The sequence below is a fragment of the Gossypium hirsutum genome, chromosome A01 (genome assembly GCF_007990345.1).
Source record: "Gossypium hirsutum isolate 1008001.06 chromosome A01, Gossypium_hirsutum_v2.1, whole genome shotgun sequence".
In the NCBI taxonomy this organism is placed as follows: Eukaryota; Viridiplantae; Streptophyta; class Magnoliopsida; order Malvales; family Malvaceae; genus Gossypium; species Gossypium hirsutum.
Window position 1 is genome coordinate 1,700,299 of NC_053424.1, and position 25,886 is coordinate 1,726,184.

General features: G+C 30.9%; 4 protein-coding genes across 4 annotated transcripts; all 4 read left to right on the forward strand.

Moving 5' to 3' along the window:
- The first annotated feature begins 320 nt into the window (after positions 1-320).
- LOC121231078 (uncharacterized) lies at positions 321-2,474 on the forward strand. Its single transcript, XM_041116501.1, has 4 exons — positions 321-750; positions 835-1,052; positions 1,340-1,413; positions 1,625-2,474. Exons 1-4 carry the CDS (start codon positions 321-323, stop codon positions 2,472-2,474), a joined length of 1,572 nt encoding a protein of 523 aa, XP_040972435.1.
- Positions 2,475-2,618: 144 nt separating this feature from the next.
- On the forward strand, positions 2,619-3,821 carry LOC107961051 (probable disease resistance protein At1g12290). Its single transcript, XM_041116502.1, has one exon. It carries the CDS (start codon positions 2,619-2,621, stop codon positions 3,819-3,821), a length of 1,203 nt encoding a protein of 400 aa, XP_040972436.1.
- A 2,617-nt stretch (positions 3,822-6,438) lies between these two features.
- Positions 6,439-9,584, forward strand: LOC107944830 (disease resistance protein SUMM2). The gene has a single exon (XM_016878665.2). It carries the CDS (start codon positions 6,789-6,791, stop codon positions 9,423-9,425), a length of 2,637 nt encoding a protein of 878 aa, XP_016734154.2. The 5' UTR covers positions 6,439-6,788; the 3' UTR covers positions 9,426-9,584.
- Positions 9,585-21,696: 12,112 nt separating this feature from the next.
- LOC107960113 (probable disease resistance protein At1g15890) lies at positions 21,697-23,557 on the forward strand. The gene is made up of 3 exons (XM_041116503.1): positions 21,697-21,916; positions 22,006-22,448; positions 22,514-23,557. The coding sequence occupies exons 1-3, from the start codon at positions 21,697-21,699 to the stop codon at positions 23,555-23,557; spliced, it is 1,707 nt and encodes a 568-aa protein (XP_040972437.1).
- The last annotated feature ends 2,329 nt before the right edge of the window (positions 23,558-25,886 follow it).

A 25,886-nucleotide genomic window follows, 5' to 3' on the forward strand; every position in this document is an offset into this window, starting at 1 on the left:
AGGAGATCTTCATCGAGCAACCTAAAGGTTTTGAAGTTGTTGGACATGAAGACAAAGTGTATAAGTTGAGAAAGGCCCTCTATGGCCTGAAACAGGCACCAAGGGCCTAGTATGACAGAGTTGATGCCTATTTGACCAAACTTGGATTTGTAAAGAGCCTTAGTGAGCCTACTCTATATGTTAAAAGGTCAGAACATGAAACCTTGCTGATAGTCTCCTTGTATATGGATGATTTGCTTGTGACAGGGAGCAAAATCGAGCTCATTGATCAGTTCAAGGTCCAAATGCAGCAAGTGTTTGAGATGACAGATTTGGGGATCATGACTTACTTCCTTGGCATGGAAGTGCACCAATCTGATCGAGGTATCTTCATCAGCCAACACTCATTTGCTTTGAAGATCCTAGACAAATTTTGCATGCATAACTGTAAAGCAGTCAGCACACCTGTGGCTCAAGGAGAAAAGTTGACTAGCAGTGGTGATCAGCAGAGGGTTGATGAGAGGCACTATCGAAGCCTAGTTGGTTGTCTGTTGTATCTAACAGTAACCAGGCCAGATATCATGTTTGGTGTCAGCCTGTTATCGAGATTTATGCATTGTTGCAATGAGGCACATTTGAAGGCAGCAAAGAGGATCCTTAGATATATCAAGGGCACTGCTAGTTTTGGTGTAATGTTTGAAAGTCAGAACCAACTGAAACTAGAAGGCTACTCTGACAGCGACTGGGCAGGATCTCTCGATGACATGAAGAGTACCTCTGGATACTTCTTCACACTTGGATCGGGCATGTTTTGCTGGAGTTCTAAGAAGCAACAAATTGTTGCTCAGTCCACAGCTGAAGCAGAGTACATTGCTGCAGCAGGAGCAGTTAATCAGGCCATTTGGCTAAGAAAGCTGCTTTATGATCTTAATGAAACACAAGATGAAGCAACTGAAATCTGGGTGGACAATCAGTCTGCAGTTGCAATAGCCAAGAACCCTGTGTTCCATGGCAAGACTAAGCATTTCAAGATCAAATTGCATTTTGTTAGAGAGGCTGAACAAGCAAAGGAAGTCAGCCTTGTGCATTGCAGCTCAGGAGCACAATTGGCTGACATAATGACCAAGCCCTTAGGGGCTGCTCGATTTGAATCTTTGAGAAGTGCAATTGGAATGTGTTGCATACAGTCCAAGGAGGAGTGTTGAAAGCTGGACTGCAATGCAACATGGAGCCAAAAGCTTGCTACTGTCAAGACCAGCAGCTATCGAGCTTAGCTCATTTTGCTTGGTGCGCACGAATGGTTTTTGAACCGAATGAAGCAACCAACTTTGCTGCTTTGTTTTGATGTAATTTGGTTCAGTTCAACTTTAGTTTGTTTGTAATGCTAGTTAAACTTAAGTTAGTGACAAGATCTTTTGATGTAATGGCTGATTGGTCAGCTATGTTTGATTATTTTTTGGCTAGTGATTAGGTTTGTATTAGTTGGGGCAGTTAAATACATTAGGTAACTGTCAATGTATAATGTAACTCTTTTATATATTTCAAGTTGAATGAAAAATGTTCATGTTCAGTCACAACATTGCTGAGTATTTTGATTTTTTGACCAAATTTTTGCTTTGCTTTGCCTCGATTCTTCTTGCTTCAGTCTTGCAAACACTGTGTTGCAACTTTGTTTTAATGTTTGCTGCTGCCATTGTTCCAACAAAAACGAACTAGTGGGAATCAGTGGCATATATGGCTTAGGAGGGGTTGGCAAGACAACCCTCCTAAACCAAATCAATAACAAATTCCATGATACTACCCATGATTACCTTGTCATTTGGGCAGTTGCATCGCAAGATCGGCCAATTGAGAAAGTCCAGGATGAGATTGCCAAAAGAATAGGCCTTTCCAATGAACGTTGGAAATCTAAGAGCCTTGATGAGAAAGCTGGAGACATATGCAGTAGATTATATAATAGGAGGTTTGCATTGTTGTTGGATGATATATGGGAATGGTTTGATCTCACAAGAGCTGGGATACCTATTCCAACACTGGACAATGACTGTAAAGTCATTTTCACAACTCGTCGTCTTGACGTGTGCTGTCAAATGCAACCGAACATGGATAATAATATCAGAGTGGCATGTTTACCATCAGGAGAAGCTTTCAAACTGTTCGAGGAGAAGGTTGGGTCAGAAACCCTTCAAATGCATCCGGATATTCACAACATAGCTGAAGCGGTGGTTGAAGAGTGTGCAGGACTACCTCTCGCTCTCATTACAATTGGGCGAGCCATGGCATCCAAGAAGACCTCTCGAGAATGGGAATATGCTATTGAAGTTTTAAGGCAATCAGCAGCCTCTGTGTTCCCAGGGGTAGGGAAAGAGATGTATCTCAAGTTAAAATTCAGTTATGACTGTTTACCTGATGAAAGGTTGAGATCTTGTTTCTTGTATTGTTCTTTATATCCAGAAGATCATCTCATCGAAAAAGATGAACTAGTAGATTGTTAGATCGGGGAAGGACTTTTGGACGAGCATACAAATTTGAGCAGTGCCAGAAACCAGGGACATTTCATTATAGGTTCTCTTATTGACGCATGCTTATTGGAGAAAGAAGATAATCACCGTGTAAAGATGCACGATGTGATTCGCGACATGGCTTTGTGGATTGCTGGTGAATCTGAGAAGAAGAATTTTTTTGTAAAATCAGGTGTTCAGTTAAAGGAGCAACCAAAAGCTAAAAAGTGGGAAGAGGTAACAAGAATGTCACTGATGGATAATCAAATTAAAAATCTAACTGAAATATTGGAATGTCCCAATCTCCAAACTTTGTTTCTTGGCAGCAATGATTTGAAGGTAATCATGGATGATTTCTTTAATTTCATGCCGATGCTAAGGGTTCTGGATTTGTCCCATAATATGAAGTTGGAAGAATTGCCAGTAGGAATTGCAAAGTTGGTTTCACTGGAACATCTCAATCTGTCATTTACAGGAATAAGAAAGTTGCCAGTCGAATTGAAGACCCTAGCAAAGCTGAAATATTTGAATCTGGAGTGGACACCGTATCTAGAAATAATCCCACAACAATTGATATCCAGTTTCTCCAAGTTGCAAGTCCTGAAAATGGAGGGATGTAGCTATGGATGTTTATTGGTTTTAAAGGAAATGGAGCATTTAAAATATTTGAATGTGTTGACCATTAGTTTTAGAAGCGCTTCGGAGTTGGAAAGAGCTTCGAGGTTCAACAAGTCCTTTAGCTGTGCCATTGAAGCTGTAAGTCTAGTAAATTTTAGACATTCAAGATCATTGACTATTATGGCTTTAGCAAATCTGCAGCATCTATGTACTTTAACACTCTCGAGGTGTATGGATCTAGAGAAAGTGAAGATCGAACGTAACATAATTAAAGGTGTAGGATGCTTCCATAGCCTTCGATCTGTAATCCTAGACGAATGCAATCATTTGAGGGATGTGAGTTGGGTAACCTTGGCTCCACATTTGGAAGTACTAAGGATAACTGAATACAATGGTTTAGAAGAAATCATCAGTGAAGAAAAACTTGGTGAAGTCGCTGAGCTAAAAGGAAATTCAAACTTATTTTCTAAGCTCGAGATTTTGTGTCTACATAATCTGGCCAAACTAAAGACTATATACCATCATGCTCTGCCTTTCCCACAGCTGAAGAAAATCATAATAGTAAAATGCGGAATGTTGAAGAAGCTCCCACTAAACTCCAATAGTACAAAAGGACAGAGACTAGTCATTGAAGGAGAGGAGGGATGGTGGAAAAATGTAGAATGGAAGGATGAATCCACTCGAATTGCTTTTCTCCCTTCTTTCAAACCTCATGTATTCTAAGAAATGTTGGATATTAATTAAGGCTTAAAGCCTTGATTGTATCATAACATACCTCATTGTAAGTTCTATTTTGCCTATCCTTAGATTACATGTAGCTTGGTTCTGTGTTTTACACACAGACTTTTTTTCTTTAGTATGAATTTGAAAATATATTATGTTAATGAATTAAAATTTGAAATATAACTTTCAACATATCACATCATTTTCTTTTAATTTTATAACTAAAAATTTCCATAATTATAGTAAAATTAAAATTTTTCTTATAAAAGTTGTTTTAGTTTGTATTTCTGTATAAATTTGGAATTTGGAAATTTAAAAAATTAAAAATTTAAGTTTTAATAAGTTAATAAAATATAATTTATTTTCATTTATTATACATGTTATCAATAAAAAAAACTTATTAAATACTAAATATTTAGAATTATATTATAATAAAATAACGGTGACATAATATAATTTTTAATATTTTTATATTAAAACTCATTAATACAAATTATTAACATTTTAGAATTTTTTATGAATCTGATATCATGCAAGTACAAAAATTAACATATTTTTTAATGATGTTTCAATGTTGAAATATGATTAAATGATTAGATTAGGGTGTTTCAAATTTAAATATATATATAATAAAAAAATTTATTATTATACAACTTATTGTGGCAACAACAAGAGGACATGAGTTTGAGCACAAATAAATACAAATTATTCTTTTATTCACACATTTAAGAGTCTATAAGTAGTAATAGGAAATGTATAAATTTTTTTATTATTTATATTGTTTTTTGCTTAATAATTTTCTTTAAAAGAAACTAACTTATAGTATTGTTTCGATATCATATATGAGCCCGGCTTAATCTGTAAATATCTTTACTCAAATCTGATTACTAAAAGTGAGATTATGTATATGAATTCTCTATAATTATAGACTCATAAATAAGTTATTGCAATTAATACTCAAATGGCAGTCTCTGAATTTAATAAGTTACAGCAAACTAATTAGTTAAATATTTGATGAGTATAATTATTAGACATCTCCTTCTCCTACTTCCTTTGCATTTTGAATTGAGCCCCTCTTGTAACACTAAAATAACATTAACAGGTAAAGATTGTGTACAGAGGTAAGCATACTATACACAGTTTCAACTTGATTTTGTAATATTTCCATCAAATAATTTATGCGTCATAGTGTCATAATTAAGAGTGTATGTCTACTTCTGCTGATTCTCTTGTGTGGTGTGCTGATAATTTTGGGAAATACTCGGTACTAGATGGGTATAAGCTGATGAAAAAGTGAAATCTTGTTTGTATATTGTTCTTTATATCCAGAAGATGATCTCTTTAAAAAAGATGCATTAATACATTGTAGGTAATTAGTAAATCATGAAAAAAGTTAACACTGTAATTTTTTAGTACTAAAATCATGAGAAAAAATCGAATACTAAATGATATATTAAATCTTTAAATAAATATTTACTTTAAAATTTTAGAAACAAAATTTTTTAATTAAATAAAATATAAAACCACTTAAATTTAATACAATATATAATTATTTTTATTATTTTAAATACTTTTTTATATAGTTTTTTTTTAATTTAAAACAATTCTGGAAAAAAACTATTTTTTTTCTGAAAACATATTTATAAATATAAATCTTTTTAAAAGATTTAAAAATATAGTATTTTAATTATAATTGGTAATAATTTTAAATCTTCGTACATTTTTTAATCAACAAATTGTGATATATTTTTATCATATTTTTTAATCAACAAATTGTGCCCATTTATTTTAAATTTTAAATTAATAATTTAACTATGTTTCAAATAGATAATGTGTTGAATTAAAATATGAATATTAAAGTTGAGTGGCACTCCACAATATTCACTACTACATTTACTTACCACAACCTCAATTATTGCCCATGTTGGAAGAGGACAGCAACTGTCCCTGAAAACTATCTGACCAAAATTTTCATCCCACAATTAGGATATGCAATTAGTTATGGTTTAATCATAACATCAAGCTCATGAGCGAAAATCCTCATATCTTTTTTATTTTGTCTATAGTGCTCAACTTACCTCCTCTGCATTTTGAATCTAGACACCTGCTTTGAAGGTTGAGAACCAGATGATTGGAGAGGGCATTAATTTTGCAATAAGTTGGTGGCTGTACTACTTAATAATTACATACTCACAAAGATGTGTAAGCACAATTTTTTATATGGATTCCATGTCTTTAATTGGATTATGATAACCCCTGAAACAATTTCTGAATTCTTCCATTGGCATATATGGTCATGAATTCAGTTACCTTGATCTTCCACTGTTTTCTGTTTTTTGCTGATGTTTGTTTAAGTGGCAACGATAGTGCTTGTGAATATCTCATACATGAATGCTGTGGGAAGCTAATGCAGGGCAAAGCAAGTTGTGAGTTTCTACCCAACATGCTCATCTTAGTCTTTCTTTTCTGATGGGATCTTAATAATTGAGGTTCCTTTATCTTTGTTGAAGTGGAACCCTTTAAAGAAAGAGGCAGCTCCCAACTTGCCTGATTTTGATAATGGACTAACTTTACACCTAATATGAATAAATTAAAATATGTTGTATTAATGTTGCTCAAGTTGTAAAATAGAATAATAAATTGCATATGGTATCCACTGCACACAAAAGATGCCTTACAATGGGCCCATTGTGTCAAAACCAAATAAAGTGAGATAAAAGAGAGCTGTGTGCAATACAAGTCTTCCCACCAAGTCAATGATTTTACACACTTTACTGTAATTATCATCATATTCACTATCTCTTTTTTTTTTTGGTATCAAAATGCATGTGAACTTCCAACAGTTTGTCTTTGTTTTTCTCCTCTTTGTAGTCTCAAACTTTCATAGAACTCCGTAAGCATCTTTGATTTATTCCTTGCTTCTATTTCCAGATTGTTGAACTCACTCTTCTACAATCAAAACCAGGTATGGGTAATATCTTCTCAATCTCACTTTCACTCGATCCCATCATTACCCGTTGCTCGGATTGTGCGACTGGACAGGCAAGTTATATATGCAACCTCGAAGATAACCTCCATGCTTTACAAACTGAAGTAGCAGGACTGAAGGAGCTCAGGAGTGATCTGATGAGCAGGGTCAGAATTGCTGAAGATGAGCAGCGGCTTAAGCGGCTAAACCAAGTTGAGGGTTGGCTTTCGAGGGCTGAAACTCTGATAAACGATGCTGATCAACTGATTTTCCAAAGTTCTCAGCATGTTGATAATCTATGTATGGGAGGTTGTTGCTCCACTCATCCTAGGTCCAGCATCAAGTTCGGGAAGCAAATTGCCAAAAAACTCCAAGAGGTGAAAGACCAGAAGGAGAATGGAGATTTCAGTGATGTGGCCAGCAAGCCACCACCTCCTTCATCAACTGAAAGACCTAGTGAGCCAACTGTGGGTTTAGAGTTCTATTTGAACAAGGTTTGGAGCTGTCTTCAAAAGGAACAAGTGGGAATTATTGGCATATATGGCTTAGGAGGGGTTGGCAAGACAACCCTCCTAAACCAAATCAATAACAAATTCCATGATACTACCCATGATTACCATGTCATTTGGGCAGTTGCATCGCAAGATCTGCCAATTGAGAGAGTCCAGGAGCAGATTGCCGAAAGAATAGGCATTTCTAATAATGGTTGGAAATCTATTGATGAGAAAGCCGCGGACATCTTCAACGTCTTACGTAAAAAGAAGTTTGCATTGTTGTTAGATGATATATGGGAACGGTTTGATCTCACAAGAGCTGGGGTACCTCTTCCAACACAAGGAAATGGCTCTAAAGTCATTTTCACAACTCGTCGTGTTGACGTGTGCTGTCAAATGCAACCGAACATGGATAATAATATCGGAGTGGAATGTTTACCACCAGGAGAAGCTTTCAAACTATTCGAGAAGAAGGTTGGATCAGAAACCCTTCGAATGCATCCAGATATTTGCAAGTTAGCTGAAGCGGTGGTTGAAGAGTGTGCAGGACTACCTCTCGCTCTCATTACAATTGGGCGAGCCATGGCATCCAAGAAGACCCTTCGAGAATGGGAATATGCCATAGAAGTTTTAAGGCAATCAGCAGCTTCTGTGTTGCCAGGGGTAGGGAAAGAGATGTATCCCAAGTTAAAATTCAGTTATGACTGTTTACCTGATGAAAGGTTCAGATCTTCTTTCTTGTATTGTTCTTTATATCCAGAAGATTATTTCATTGACAAAGACAAACTAGTAGATTTTTGGATCGGGGAAGGATTTTTGGACGAGCATACCAATTTGAGCAGTGCCAGAAACCAGGGACATTTCATTATAGGTTCTCTTATTGACGCATGCTTATTGGAGAAACAAGGTAATCATCGTATAAAGATGCACGATGTGATTCGCGACATGGCTTTGTGGATTGCTGGTGAATCTGAGAAGGAGAAGTTTTTTGTAAAATCAGGTGTTCAGTTAAAGGAACAACCGAAAGCTAAAAAGTGGGAAGAGGTAACAAGAATGTCGCTGATGAGTAATCAAATTGAAAATCTAACTGAGATACTGGAATGTCCCAAACTCCAAACTTTGTTTCTTGGCAGCAATGATTTGAAGGTAATCATGGATGATTTCTTTAATTCTATGCCGATGCTAAGGGTTCTAGACTTGTCCTCCAATTGGAATTTGGAAGAATTGCCGGTTGGAATTGCAAAGTTGGTTTCACTAGAACATCTCAATTTGTCAGGTACAGGAATAAGAAAGTTGCCAGTCGAATTGAAGGCCCTAGCAAAGCTGAAATATTTGAATCTGGAGTGGACACGCGATCTAGAAATGATCCCACAACAATTGATATCCAGTTTTTCCAAGTTGCAAGTACTGAAAATGGTGAGATGTGGCTATGGATGTTTATTGGTTTTGGAGGAAATGGAGCATTTAAAACATTTGAATGTGTTGACCATTACTTTTAGAAGCGCTTCGGAGTTGGAAAAAGCTTCGAGGTTCAACAAGTTCTTTAGCTGTGCCATTGAAGTTGTAAGCCTTGAAGATTTCAGAGATTCAAGATCATTGACTATTATGGCTTTAGCAAAACTGCAGCATCTATGTACTTTAACACTCTCGAGGTGTTGGGATCTAGAGGAAGTGAAGATCGAACGTAACATAACTGAAGGTGCAGGATGCTTCCATAGCCTTCGAACTGTAATCCTAGACGAATGCAATCATTTGAGGGATGTGAGTTGGGTAACTTTTGCTCCACATTTGGAAGAACTATATATATTGGATTGCAAAGGTTTAGAAGAAATCATCAGTGAAGAAAAACTTGGTGAAGTCGCTGAGCTAAAAGGAAATTCAAACTTGTTTTCTAAGCTAGAGATTTTGCATCTATGGGGTTTACCCAAACTAAAGACTATATACCAGCATGCTTTGCCTTTCCCACAGCTGAAGGAAATATACATTAGACGATGCCCAATGTTAAAGAAGCTCCCACTAAACTCCAATAGTGCAAAAGGACAGAGGCTGGTCATTTTTGGAGAGGAGGGATGTTGGAAAGATGTAGAATGGGAGGATGAATCCACTAAAATTGCTTTTCTCCCCTCTTTCAGACCTTTTTAATCTAAAAAAAGTTAGAAATTAAGTCTTAAAACTATTATTGTATCATAACATGTGTCATTACAAGTTCTATTTTGTTTATCCCTAAATTACATGTAGTTTGATTTTGTATTTTACACTAAGACTTTTTCTTTATAAAAGTAAAATGTTTGAGTTTGAGAATATATTATGTTATAAAGTATAACTCTCAACACATCACTTCATTTTCTTTTAATTCTATAACTAAAATTTTTGATAATTATAGTAAAATTAAAATTTTTCTATTCTGTATATTTAAAAATGAGATAATTTTTGTTATAGGAAAGTATACTATAAATATGTTTATTATAAATTAGGAATTTTAAAAAGAGAAAATTTAAGTTTAAATATAATTTACTTTTATTCAAAATGCATGTTATCATAAGAAGAGGTGTTTCATAAGCATAATATCAATAAATCATGTAAAATTAGATACTAAATATTGGAAATTATATTGAGTGACATAATATAAATGCTAGAATATTTCAATATTTGTATATTAAAATTCATTAATACAAACTACTAACATTTTAAAATTTTTATGATTATTGAATGCTACTACCAAAATTCACATATAATTTTTAAAAAAAAATTATTATTCATATCTAATATTTAAATGAATTGGTGATATTATTAGTTTTAAATAATTTTCTTTAAAAGTAACCAACTTAATAGTTTCAGCAACCAAATTATTAAATAGAAAATTAAAGACAAACTTAACTTTTGGAAAAAAGGGTGAGAAAATTAACTCTTTTTCATTTGAAAAATCAATAGCTATTTAATTGCTTATTTATATTTATCTTTTTATCTTTTTATTATTAATTTTAAAAATAAATAAAACTAGACTTCTTACATATATCTATTAAAAATTTAAATGTTTTAGTTATAATTGTTGATCATACATAATGTTCCATCTTAATATCTCATTATAAACAAAATTAGACTTAAATAAGTTTAAAATTAACCATTTACAAATATCAACAAGCAAAAACTTGTAAGATTTGAGCACTGAATTGATCTATGACTACTTATACTCAAAGTGAGATTGTGTGTATGAATTCTATAGAATCACAGTCTCATAAACAAGTTATAACAAGTATAACTTTCGACATATCATATCATTTTCTTTTAATTTTATAACTAAAAATTTCCATAACTATAGTAAAATTTAAAATTTTTCTTATAAATGTTGTTTTAGTTTGTACTTCTGTATATTTAAATATGAGATAATTCTTTATAGGAAAGAAAAATGTGTTAAGTATAAATTTGGAATTTGGAATTTGAAATTTTAAAAAATTAAATATTTAAGTTTTAATAAGTTAATAAAATATAATTTATTTTCATTTATTAAACATGTTATCAATAAAAAAAATTATCATGTAACATTAGATACTAAATATTGAGAATTATATTATAATAAAATAACAGTGACATAATATAAATTTCAATATTTTTATATTAAAACTCATTAATACAAATTATTATCATTTTAAAATTGTTTATGAATCTGAGATCATGCAAGTACACATATTAACATATTTTTTAATGATGTTTCAATGTTGAGATATGGTTATATGATTAGATTAGATTAGAGTATTTCAAATTTAAATATATATATATAATAAAAAAATTGGGGGAGAATTAAATGTATACCAACCTTTTAATTTCATCTCGTCTCAAGTTTTAACTTAATTAATATTGCTATCATGTCAAGGAAAAAAATATAAGTTCAAGTACACTTAAACACGTATTATCCTTAACTAAATGTTATTATTTTTTTAAATAATTTTTTTAAAAAGAAACCAACTTACTATTTTTATAAATTTAACAAAGCAATCAAATTATTAAATAGAAAATTAAAGATAAACAGAATTATAGGAGCTTAAATTTTGGAAAAAAATTGTGAGAAAATTAACTTTATCCATTATTTATTAAAATTCACATAAAAAATCAATTAATATTTTAGTCACAATAATAAAATTAATGGTTTATCATACATAAATATCTCAGTATGATCAAATATATTTAAAAGTAAAAGCAAACTTAAGTAAATTTAAAATTAACCGTTTACAAATATAAACAAACTTAAGCAAAATTTACAAAAAAAAAAAAACAAGTCTGAGAATAATCCCACAATTGATATCCAGTTTCTCTAAGTTGCAGGTACTGAAAATGGAGGGGTGTTGCTATCAATGTTCATTGGTTTTGGAGGAAATGAAGCATTTAAACTATTTGAATGTGTTGACCATTACTTTTACAAGCACTTTGGAGTTAGAAAAAGACTTGGGGTTTCAACAAGTTCATTAGCTGTGCCATTGAACATGTAAGCCTTTAAGGTTTTAGAGATTCAAGGTCATTGAATATTTTGGCTTTAGCAAATCTGCAACCTTTATATAGCTTAGAATTTTCGGGTTATATGGCTATTGAAGAAGTGAAGATCGAAAGTAACATAATTGAAGGTGTAGGATGCTTCCATAGCCTTCGATCTGTATACCTATTCGATTGCAATCAATTGAGGGATGCGAGTAATTGGATAATTTTTGCTCCACATTTGGAACAACTATTTATACGTGATTGCCAAGGTTTAGAAGAAATAATCAGTGAGGAAAAACTTAGTGAAGTCGCTGAGCTAAAAGGAAATTCAAACTTGTTTTCTAAGCTAGAGTTTTTGCATCTAAATAATCTGCCCACAATGAAGACAATATACGGACATGCTCTACTTTTTCCGCAGCTGAAGAGAATCACAATTTTAAATTGCCCAATGCTGAAGAAGTTCCCACTAAACTCCAATAGTGCAAAAGGACGAAGGCTCGTCATTGAAGGAGACGAGGGATGGTGGAAAGAGGTAGAATGGGAGGATGAATCTACTCAAATTGCTTTTTTCCCCTCTTTCAAACATCGGTAATCTACTAAATGTTGGATTTTAATTAAGGCTTAAAGCCCTTATTGTATCATAACATACCTCACTCTTAAGTTCTATTTTGTCTATCTTTAAATTACATGCGGATTGGTTCTTTGTTTTACACAACTTTTTCCTTTAAATGAATTAACCCATTTTTATAATTTAAATTTTTTTATTACATGTGGCAACAACAAGAGAATGTGAGTTTGAGCACAAATAAATACAAATTATTTTTTAATTCACACGTTTAAGAGTCTATAAGTAGTAATAGGAAATTTATAAAATTTTTTATTATTTATATTGGTTTTTGTTTAATAATTTTCTTTAAAAGAAACCAACTTAAGCATTGTTTCGATATCATATATGAGCCCGGCTTAACCTGTGAACATCTTTACTCAAACCCGATTACTTAAAGTGAGATTATGTATATGAATTCTCTAGAATTACAGACTCATAAACAAGTTATTGGAATTAATACTCAAATGGCAGTATCTGAATTTAATAAGTTACGGCAAACTGATTAGTTAAATGTTTGATGAGTATAATTATTAGACATCTCATTCTCCTACTTCCTTTGCATTTTGAATTTAGCCCCTCTTGTAACACTAAAATAACATTAACAGGTAAAGACTGTATACAGAGGTAAGCATAATATGCCTAATTTCAACTTGATTTTGTAATATTTCCATCAAATAATTTATGCGCCTTTATCATAGTGTTATAATTAAGAGTGTGTGTCCACTTCTATAGATTCTCATGTGGTGTGCTAATAATTCTAGAAAATACTCGGTACTAAGTAAGTATAAGCTAATGAAAAAGTGAAATCTTGTTTCTGTATTGTTCCTTATATCTAGAAGATGATCTCATTGAAAAATATGCACTAATACATTATAGGTAATCAGTATCAGAAATGTTATCACTGTACATTTTGGGTGCTCAAGTCATGAGAAAAAATCAAATATTAAATGAAATATTAGCTTTAAAATTTTAGAAACAAAATTTTTAATTAAATAAAATATAAAACCACTTAAAATTTGAATATACTTAATATATATTTTTAATAGGTAAAGATAAAAAAGATTTTCTTAATATATTTAAAATTTTAAAAAAATGAAATATATTAAAAATTAAATATATTAAAAAGGTTAAGTATAACCAATTTTAAAATTTTAATATATTTTTAAAAAATTAAATATATTAAAAAATGTTAAGTATAACCAATTTTAAAATTTTAATATGTTCAATATATTTTTAAAATATATTTTAAAATTTTAATATATTTAATATTATTTTAATAGGTAAAGAGAAAAAAAATTTTAATATATTTAAATTTTTAAAAAACTTAAAAAATTTTAAATATATTAAAATTTTAAATATGTTAAAGAAAATATTAAGTATAACCAATTTTAAAATTTTAATATACTCAATATGTCAAAATATATTAAAATTTTGAACATATTAAAAAATTTTGAAGTATTAAAATTTCAAAATATTTTTTAATAGGTAAAGACAAAAAAAAAGTTTTTCTTAATATATTTAAAATTTTAAAAAAAAAGGGCGGGCAACTTTGGAAACCGATGGCACCAATTTATTTAACTCCACCAAAAAAGGAAAAATTTATTTTTAAGTTCCTCTATTTTTTCAAAAATTACAGTATTTTCTTAATATTTATACAATATATAATTATTTTTATTATTTTAAATACTTGTTTATATAGTTTTCTTTAAAAAAAATTAAAACAGTTTTGGGAAAAACCAATTTTTCTGAAAACATATTTATAAATATAAATCTTTTTAAAATATTTTAAAATATAGTATTTTAATTATAATTGGTAATAATTTTAAATCTTCGTATATTTTTTAATCAACAAATTATGATATATTTTTATCATATTTTTTAATCAACAATTATTTAAAATTTTAAATTAATAATTTAACTATGTTCCAAATACAAAACGTGTTGAATTAAAATATGAATATTAAAGTTGAGTGGCACTCGACAATATTCACTACATTTACTTACCACAACCTCAATTATTGCCCATGTTGGAAGAGGACGGCAACTGTCTCTGAAAATTATCTGACCAAAATTTTCATCCCCACAATTAGGATATGCAATTAGTTATGGTTTAATCATAGCATAAAGCTCATGAGTGAAAATCCTCATATCTTTTTTATTTTGTGTATAGTGCTCAACTTACCTCCTCTGCATTTTGAATCTAGACACCTGCTTTGAAGGTTGAGAACCAGATGACTGCAGAGGGCATAAATTTTGCAATAAGTTGGTGGCTATACTACTTAATAACTACATACTCACAAAGATGTGTAAGCACAATTTTTTATATGGGTTCCATGTCTTTAATTGGATTATGATAACCCCTGAAACAATTTCTGAATTCTTCCATTGGCATATATGGTCATGAATTCAGTTACATTGATCTTCCACTGTGTTCTGTTTTTTTACTGATGTGTCCATTTTTATGGATTCTCGTGTGTTGTGCTAATAATTCTTAGAAATATTCTGCACTAAGTGGGTATAAGCTGATGAAAAAGTAAAATCTGGTTTCATGTATTATTCTTTATATCCAGAACATGATCTCATTGAAAAAGATACACTAATATATTATAGGTAGTCAATTTCAGAAATGTTATCATTGTAATTTTTGGATAATAAAATTATGAGAAAAAATCGAATATTAAATGATATATTAGCTTTAAAATTTTAGAAACAAATTTTTTAATTAAATAAAATATAAAACCACTTAAATAAAATATAAAACCACTTACAATTTGAATATGCTTAATATATATTTTTAATAAGTAAAGATAAAAAAGATTTTCTTAATATATTTAAAATTTTTAAAAATTTAAAAAAATGAATATATTAAAATTTTAAAAATATTAAAAAATGTTAAGTATAATCAATTTTAAAATTTTAATATGTTCAATATATTTTTAAAATATATTTTAAAATTTTAAAATTTTAATATATTTTTAATAGTTAAAGAGAAAAAGATTTTTTAATATATTTAAAATTTTAAAAAAATTTAAAAAATTAAATATATTAAAATTTTAAAATATTTTTTAATAGGTGAAGACCAAAAAAAAAGTTTATTCTTAATATATTTAAAATTTTAAAAGGAAAAAAAGGAGAGCAACTTTGAAAACGGGTGGCACTAATTTATTTAACTCCACTAAAAAAGAAAATATTTTATTTTTTAGTCTCTCTATTTTTTTAAAAATTACAATATTTTTTTAATATTTATACAGGTTGCGCAATTTTACACGGCTCTACTAAAAAATATTTTTTTATCTTAATTGTTGACGTGACATGTTAGTGTCGCCAAACTCTTTAGCTCTATCAACTTTCACGATAAATTTTAAGTCACTTACGTGTTTAATTAAAAAAATAAATTATTTATGTAATTAATTAAAATTTTTTAAATTAGTTTTATAAAAAAAAATATCAGCATGCGAAATTGGACTTCCATTATGTCAATAATTGAGGTTGATTGTAAGTTGCAAATGAGGGGAACGGTTTCCACACAGAAGACAAGAACGGCCTTTCATCTGTCACAAATAAATATCAGCATGCCAAATTGGACTTCCATTTCCACGAAAAAGACAAGAATGTCCTTTCATTTGTCATAAATAAATATCAGTGTTAATAATTTACGTTGATTGAAATGAGGGGAATGGTTTCCACACAAAAGACAAGAAGGTCCTTTTATCTGTTTGGACTTACTGTCCACCCATAATGCCCTGCCCAAAGCTACCAAAAAAAGTGGAACCCTTGAAAGAGAAAGAGAGAAATAGGTCCAACCTGTGAGTTTCTTTATTGGATCATAACAGTAAAAATACACGCATGATTTTGTTAGCTAAAATTCTTTCTTTTAACAAAATCATAAAATATATAAACTTTATAATATTAATATTTAATTTTCATTAAATTAACCATAAAATTTAAATTAAATACTAAAAAATTAACATTATAATCTTTGGGAACTAAAAAAATATAATTTTTCTAAAATACAAGTACTACATTAGAAAAAATTGTCGAACTTGAGTATGAAATGATATATTAAGCTTTTTAATAAATATTAACTTTAAAATTTTAGAAACAAATTTTTTAATTAAATAAAATATAAAACCACTTAAATTTAATACAATATTTAATTATTTTTTTATTATTTTAAATACTTGTATATATATATTTTTTAAATTTAAAATAGTTATAGGAAAAAAAATTTATTGAAAACATATTTATAAATATAATTAAATTTAAATTTTCTAAAAAAACATAGTATTTTAATTTTAATTGTGAGTAGTTTAAATTTATATACATTTTTAATTAACAAATTGTAAAATATTTTTAGCATATTTTAAACACTTTGTAAACATTTATGTAAAATTTTAAACATCTTTGATTATTTTATATTTTAATTATTTTTTGGTACCAAAAATACATGTGAACTTCCAACGGTTTGTCTTTGTTTACCTGCGAATCTTCTTTCTCTCTGTTTTTGTTTACCAAAATATTCTCTGTCTTTCATATAACTCCATAAGCATCTTTGATTTATTCCTTGCTTCTATCTTCAGAAATTGTTCAGCTCACTCTTCTAAAATCAAAAACAGGTATGGATAATATCTTCTCAATCTCACTTTCACATGATGCCGTCATTACCCGTTGTTGGGATTCTGCTGTTGGAAAGGCTGCTTTTCTATGCAAACTTGAAGAAAACTTCCACGCTTTAAAAAATGAAGTGGAAGAATTGAAGGCGATAAGGACGGATCTTATGAGCAGGGTCAGGGTCGCTTAAGATGACCCCAGGTTGATCTTTTCCTTTAGAGGGCTAATAATGTGATGTGAGTCTCAAGCCACAATTTTAGACTCATGAATGTGATGAGTTCACATTACCTCAAGGCCCAACAATAATGTTAAAGGTTAAACAAATCAAATCAGGATTCGATCAAAGATAAGATTCGAGGACGAATCTTTTTGAGGAAAGGGAGAATGATATATGCACATATGAGGTGGAATTTATTAAATTTTAATCACCAAAACTGCCAATTTTCGGGCTTAAAAAATTAGCAAACTTGCGACGACTTTTGATGAGAAACATTTCTGGGTTGAGATGTCTTCATGAGGTTTGAAGATCTATCTCTTAGCTTCAAAACGCATTTAAATCACTCGATAAAGGAGCAACCGAAAGCTAAAAAGTGGGAAGAGGTAACAAGACTGTCGCTGATGGATAATCAAATTAAAAATCTAACTGAGATATTGGAATGTCCCAATCTCCAAACTTTGTTTCTTGGCAGCAATGATTTGAAGGTAATCATGGATGATTTCTTTAATTTCATGCCGATGCTAAGGGTTCTGGATTTGTCCCATAATATGAAGTTGGAAGAATTGCCAGTAGGAATTGCAAAGTTGGTTTCACTATAACATCTCAATCTGTCATTTACAGGAATAAGAAAGTTGCCAGTCGAATTGAAGACCCTAGCAAAGCTGAAATATTTGAATCTGGAGTGGACACCGTATCTAGAAATGATCCCACAACAATTGATATCCAGTTTCTCCAAGTTGCAAGTCCTGAAAATGGAGGGATGTAGCTATGGATGTTTATTGGTTTTAAAGGAAATGGAGCATTTAAAATATTTGAATGTGTTGACCATTAGTTTTAGAAGCGCTTCGGAGTTGGAAAGAGCTTCGAGGTTCAACAAGTCCTTTAGCTGTGCCATTGAAGCTGTAAGTCTAGTAAATTTTAGACATTCAAGATCATTGACTATTATGGCTTTAGCAAATCTGCAGCATCTATGTACTTTAACACTCTCGAGGTGTATGGATCTAGAGAAAGTGAAGATCGAACGTAACATAATTAAAGGTGTAGGATGCTTCCATAGCCTTCGATCTGTAATCCTAGACGAATGCAATCATTTGAGGGATGTGAGTTGGGTAACCTTGGCTCCACATTTGGAAGTACTAAGGATAACTGAATGCAATGGTTTAGAAGAAATCATCAGTGAAGAAAAACATGGTGAAGTCGCTGAGCTAAAAGGAAATTCAAACTTATTTTCTAAGCTCGAGATTTTGTGTCTACATAATCTGGCCAAACTAAAGACTATATACCATCATGCTCTGCCTTTCCCACAGCTGAAGAAAATCAGAATAGTAAAATGCGGAATGTTGAAGAAGCTCCCACTAAACTCCAATAGTACAAAAGGACAGAGACTAGTCATTGAAGGAGAGGAGGGATGGTGGAAAAATGTAGAATGGAAGGATGAATCCACTCGAATTGCTTTTCTCCCTTCTTTCAAACCTTATGTAATCTAAGAAATGTTGGATATTAGTTAAGGCTTAAAGCCTTGATTGTATCATAACATACCTCATTGTAAGTTCTATTTTGCCTATCCTTAGATTACATGTAGCTTGGTTCTGTGTTTTACACACAGACTTTTTTTCTTTAGTATGAATTTCAAAATATATTATATTAATGAATTAAAATTTGAAGTATAACTTTCAACATATCACATCATTTTCTTTTAATTTTATAACTAAAAATTTCCATAATTATAGTAAAATTAATTTTTTTCTTATAAAAGTTGTTTTAGTTTGTATTTCTGTGTATATTTAAATATGAGATAATTTTTTATAGGAGAGAAAAATATGTTAAGTATAAAATTGGAATTTGGAATTTTAAAAAATTAAAATTTAAGTTTTAATAAGTTAATAAAATATAATTTATTTTCATTTATTATACATGTTATCAAAAAAAAAACTTATCATGTAAAATTAGATACTAAATATTAAGAATTATATTATAATAAAATAACGGTGACATTATATAAATTTCAATATTTTTATATTAAAACTCATTAATACAAATTATTAACATCTTAAAATTTTTTATGAATATGATATCATGCAAGTACAAAAATTAACATATTTTTTTAATGATGTTTCAATGTTGAAATATGATTAAATGATTAGATTAGGGTGTTTCAAATTTAAATATATATATATAATAAAAAAAATTATTATTATACAACTTATTGTGGCAACAACAAGAGGACATGAGTTTGAATATAAATAAATACAAATTATTTTTTTATTCACACATTTAAGAGTCTATAAGTAGTAATAGGAAATGTATAAAAAATTTTATTATTTATATTGGTTTTTGTTTAATAATTTTCTTTAAAAGAAACTAACTTAAGGATTATTTTGATATCATATATGAGCCTGGCTTAATCTGTAAATATCTTTACTCAAATCTGATTACTAAAACTGAGATTATGTATATGAATTCTCTATAATTATAGGCTTATAAACAAGTTATTGCAATTAATACTCAAATGGCAGTCTTTGAATTTAATAAGTTACAGCAAACTGATTAGTTAAATGTTTGATGAGTATAATTATTAGACATCTCCTTCTCCTACTTCCTTTGCATTTTGAATTTAGCCCCTCTTGTAACACTAAAATAACATTAACAAGTAAAGATTGTGTATAGAGGTAAGCATACTATGCCCAATTTCAACTTGATTTTGTAATATTTCCATCAAATAATTTATGCATCTTTATCATAGCGTCATAATTAAAAGTGTGTGTCTACTTCTGCTGATTCTCTTGTGTGGTGTGCTGATAATTTTGGGAAATACTCGGTACTAAGTGGGTATAAGCTGATGAAAAAGTGAAATCTTGTTTGTGTATTATTCTTTATATGCAAAAGATCATCTCATTGAAAAAGATGCATTAATACATTGTAGGGAATCAGTAAATCATGAGAAAAATTAACACTGTAATTTTTGGGTACTAAAATCATGAGAAAAAATTGAATACTAAATGATATATTAAATCTTTAAATAAATATTTACTTTAAAATTTTAGAAACAAAATTTTTTAATTAAATAAAATATAAAACCACTTAAATTTAATACAATATATAATTATTTTTATTATTTTAAATACTTGTTTATATAGTTTTTTTTAATTTAAAACAGTTTTGGAAAAAACTATTTTTTTTGAAAACATATTTATAAATATAAATCTTTTTAAAAGATTTAAAAATATAGTATTTTAATTATAATTGGTAATAATTTTAAATCTTCGTACATTTTTTAATCAACAAATTGTGATATATTTTTATCATATTTTTTAATCAACAAATTATGCCCATTTATTTTAAATTTTAAATTAATAATTTAACTATGTTCCAAATAATGTGTTGAATTAAAATATAAATATTAAAGTTGAGTGGCACTCCACAATATTCACTACATTTACTTACCACAACCTCAATTATTGCCCATGTTGGAAGAGTACAGCAACTGTCCCTGAAAACTATCTGACCAAAATTTTCATCCCCACAATTAGTTATGGTTTAATCATATTATATCATATTGTAACATAAAGCTCATGAGTGAAAATCCTCATATCTTTTTTATTTTGTCTATAGTGCTCAACTTACCTCCTCTGCATTTTGAATCTAGACACCTGCTTTGAAGGTTGAGAACTAGATGACTGCAGAGGGCATTAATTTTGCAATAATTTGGTGGGTATACTACTTAATAACTACATACTCACAAAGATGTGTAAGCACAATTTTTTATATGGGTTCCATGTCTTTAATTGGATTATGATAACCCCTGAAACAATTTCTGAATTCTTCCATTGGCATATATGGTCATGAATTCAGTTACCTTGATCTTCCACTGTTTTCTGTTTTTTGCTGATGTTTGTTTAAGTGGTAATGATAGTGCTTGTGAATATCTCATACATGAATGCTGTGGGAAGCTAATGCAGGGCAAAGCAAGTTGTGAGTTTCTACCCAACATGCTCATCTTAGTCTTTCTTTTCTGGTGGGATCTTAATAATTGAGGTTCCTTTATCTTTGTTGAAGTGGAAGCCTTTAAAGAAAGAGGTAGCTCCCAACATGCCTGATTTTTATATTAAACAAACTTTACACCTACTATGATTAACTAAAATATGTTGTATTAATGTTGCTCAAGTTGTAAAATAGAATAAGAAATTGCATGTGGTATCCACTGCACACAAAATATACCTTACAATGGACCCATTGTGTCAAAACCAAATAAAGTGGGATAAAAGACAGTTGTGTGCAATACAAGTCTTCCCACCAAGTCAATGATTTTACACACTTTACTGTAATTATCATCATATTCACTATTTTTTTTTTGGTATCAAAATGCATGTGAACTTCCAACAGTTTGTCTTTGTTTTTCTCCCCTTTGCAGTCTAAACTTTCATAGAACTCTATAAGCATCTTTGATTTATTCCTTGCTTTTATTTCCAGAAATTGTTGAACTCACTCTTCTATAATCAAAACCAGGTATGGGTAATATCTTCTCAATCTCACTTTCACTCGATCCCATCATTACCCGTTGCTGGGATTGTGCTACTGGACAGGCAAGTTATATATGCAACCTCGAAGATAACCTCCATGCTTTACAAGCTGAAATAGCAGGACTGAAGGAGCTCAGGAGTGATCTGATGAGCAGGGTCAGGATTGCTGAAGATGAGCAGCAGCTTAAGCGGCTAAACCAAGTTGAGGGTTGGCTTTCGAGGGCTGAAACTCTGATAAACGATGCTGATCAACTGATTGTCAAAGTCCTCAGCATGTTGAAAATCTATGTATGGAAGGTTGTTGCTCCACTCATCCTAGTTCCAGCATCAAGTTCGGGAAGCAAATTGCCAAAAAACTCCAAGAGGTGAAAGACCAGAAGGAGAATGGAGATTTCAGTGATGTGGCCAGCAAGCCACCACTTCCTTCAGCAACTGAAAGGCCTAGTGAACCAACTGTGGGTTTAGAGTCCAATTTCAACAAGGTTTGGAGCTGTCTTCAAAAGGAACAAGTGGGAGTTAGTGGCATATATGGCTTAGGAGGGGTTGGCAAGACAACCCTCCTAAACCAAATCAATAACAAATTCCATGATACTACCCATGATTACCATGTCATTTGGGCAGTTGCATCACAAGATCGGCCAATTGAGAGAGTCCAGGATCAAATTGCCGAAAGAATAGGCCTTTCTAATGAAGGTTGGAAATCTAAGAGCCTTGATGAGAAAGCTGAAGACATCTTCAAGGTATTATGTAAAAAGAAGTTTGCATTATTGTTGGATAATATATGGGAATGGTTTGATCTCACAAGAGAGGGCTACCTCTTCCAACACAAGAAAATGGCTCTAAAGTCATTTTCACAACTCGTCGACTTGACGTGTGCTGTCAAATGCAACCGAACATGGATAATAATATCAGAGTGGAATGTTTACCACCAGGAGAAGCTTTCAAACTGTTCGAGGAGAAGGTTGGATCAAAAACCCTTCGAATGCATCCAGATATTTGCAAGTTAGCTGAAGCGGTTGTTGAAGAGTGTGCAGGGCTACCTCTCGCTCTCATTACAATTGGGCGAGCCATGGCATCCAAGAAGAGCCCTCGAGAATGGGAATATGCTATTGAAGTTTTAAGGCAATCAGCAGCCTCTGTGTTGCTAGGGGTAGGGAAAGAGATGTATCCCAAGTTAAAATTCAGTTATGACTGTTTACCTGATGAAAGGTTCAGATCTTGTTTCTTGTATTGTTCTTTGTATTCAGAAGATCATCACATCGTAAAAGACGAACTAGTAGATTGTTGGATCGGGGAAGGACTTTTGGACGAGCATGCCACTTTGAGCAGTGCCAGAAACCAGGGACATTTCATTATAGGTTCTCTTATTGACGCATGCTTATTGGAAAAAGGACATTATAATTATGGTGTTAAGATGCACGATGTGATTCGTGACATGACTTTGTGGATTGCTGGTGAATCTGAGAAGGAGAAGTTTTTTGTAAAATCAGGTGTTCAGTTAAAGGAACAACCGAATGCTAAAAAGTGGGAAGAGGTAACAAGAATGTCGCTGATGGATAATCAAATTGAAAATCTAACTAAGATATTGGAATGTCCCAATCTCCAAACTTTGTTTCTTGGCAGGAATGACTTGAAGGTAATCATGGATGATTTCTTTAATTCTTTGCCGATGCTAAGGGTTCTAGACTTGTCTTACAATAAGCATTTGAAAGAATTGCCGGTTGGAATTGCAAAGTTGGTTTCACTAGAACATCTCAATTTGTTAGGGACAGGAATAAGAAAGTTGCCAGTCGAATTGAAGGCCCTAGCAAAGCTGAAATATTTGAATCTGGAGTGGACGGTGATCTAAAAATGATCCCACACCAATTGATATCCAGTTTTTCCAAGTTGCAAGTACTGAAAATGGTGAGATTTGGCTATGGATGTTTATTGGTTTTGGAGGAAATGGAGCATTTAAAATATTTGAATATGTGGAGTCTTACTCTTAGAAGCGCTTCGGAGTTGGAAAAAGCTTCGAGGTTCAACTTCTTTAGCTGTGCCATTGAACGTGTATTCCTTAAAGATTTCAGAGATTCAAGATCATTGACTATTATGGCTTTAGCAAATCTGCAGCATCTATCTACTTTAGCATTCTTGAGGTGTATGGATTTAGAGAAAGTGAAGATCGAACGGAACATAATTAAAGGTGCAGGATGCTTCCATAGCCTTCGATCTGTAATCCTAGAGGAATGCAATCGTTGGAGGGATGTGAGTTGGGTAACTTTTGCTCCACATTTGGAAGTACTAAGGATAGCTGCATGCAATGGTTTAGAAGAAATCATCAGTGAAGAAAAACTTGAAGTCGCTGAGCTAAAAGGAAATTCAAACTTGTTTTCTAAGCTAGAGATTTTGAATCTATATCATTTGCAGAAACTAAAGACTATATGCCACCATGCTCTGCCTTTCCCACTATTAAAGGAAATAGTCATTATAGGATGCCCAATGTTAAAGAAGCTCCCACTAAACTCCAATAGTGCAAAAGGACAGAGGCTGGTCTTTGAAGGAGAGGAGGGATGGTGGAAAGATGTAGAATGGGAGGATGAATCCACTAAAATTGCTTTTCTCCCCTCATTCAAACCATATATAGTCTAAGAAATGTTGTATATTAATTAAGGCTTAAAATCATTATTGTATCATAACATACCTCATTGCAAGTTTTATTTTGTTTATTCCTGAATTACATGTAGTTTGATTTTTTTGTTTTACACAAAGGTGTTTTCCTTTATATAAAATAAAATATTTGAATTTGAGAATATATTATGTTAATGAATTATAATTTGAAGTATAACTCTCTAACACATCACATCCTTTTCTTTTAATTCTATAACTAAAATTTTTGATAATTATAGTAAAATTAAAAATTTTGCTATTTTGTATGACAATGAGATAATTTTTGTTATAGGAGAGTATACTATAAATGTGTTAATTATAAATTTGAAATTTAAAAAAGAGAAAATTTAAGTTTAAATATAATTTACTTTTATTCAAAATATATGCTATCATAAGAAGAGGTGTTTCATAAGCATAATATCAATAATAATAATAACTTATCATGTAAGATTAGATACTAAATATTGGAAATTATATTCAGTGAAATAATATAAATGTCAGAATATTTCAATATTTGTATATTAAAATTGATTAATACAAATTACTAACATTTTAAAAATTTTATGATTATTATTTTTAAAAAAATTATTATTCATATCTAATATTTAAATGAATTTGTGATATTATTAGTTTTAAATAATTTTCTTTTAAAGTAACCAACTTAATAGTTTCAGCAACCAAATTATTAAATAGAAAATTAAAGACAAACTTAATTTTTGGAAAAAAAGGGTGAGAAAATTAACTATTTTTCATTTGAAAAATAAATAGTTTCATTCAAATGTTTTAGTTATAATTGTTGATCATACATAATGTTCCATGCTAATATCTCATTATAAACAAAACCAGACTTAAATAAGTTTAAAATTAATCATTTATAAATATGAACAAACAAAAACTTGCAAGACTTGAGCACTGAATTGATCTATGACTACTTATACTCAAAGTGAGATTATGTGTATGAATTCTGTAAAATTGTTTTGGCCTTGAAATCAGCCAGTATGTTCTGTTCTCCTCCTGTCACCAAGAGGTCATCAACATAAAGGGACACAATGAGCTGTGTTTCAGTTTATTCCTTCTTGACATACAATGTTGGCTCACTCATGCTCCTCTCGAATCCAAGGCTTAACAAATAACTGTCAATCCTAGCATACCAGGCTCTAGGGGCTTGTTTCAGGCCATACAAGGCCTTTTTAAGCCTGTAAACCATGTTCTCTTTACTAGACACAGCAAAGCCTTGAGGCTGGTCAATGTAGATTTCTTTTTCAAGGAGGCCATTGAGGAATGCAAACTTCACATCCAGTTGATGAATGATCCATGCCTTTGTGCAGCCAAAGCAACCAACAGCCTGATTGTGTCTAGCCTGACCACTGGTGCAAATGTTTTCAGGTAGTCCAAACCATATTTCTAGCTAAACCCTTTTCACAACTAGCCTTGCTTTGAGTCTGTTCAAGCTCCCATCAGCATTTTGCGTGGCTCGATAAACCCATTTCACCCCAATGACCTTCCTGTTGACTGGTCTTACAACTAAT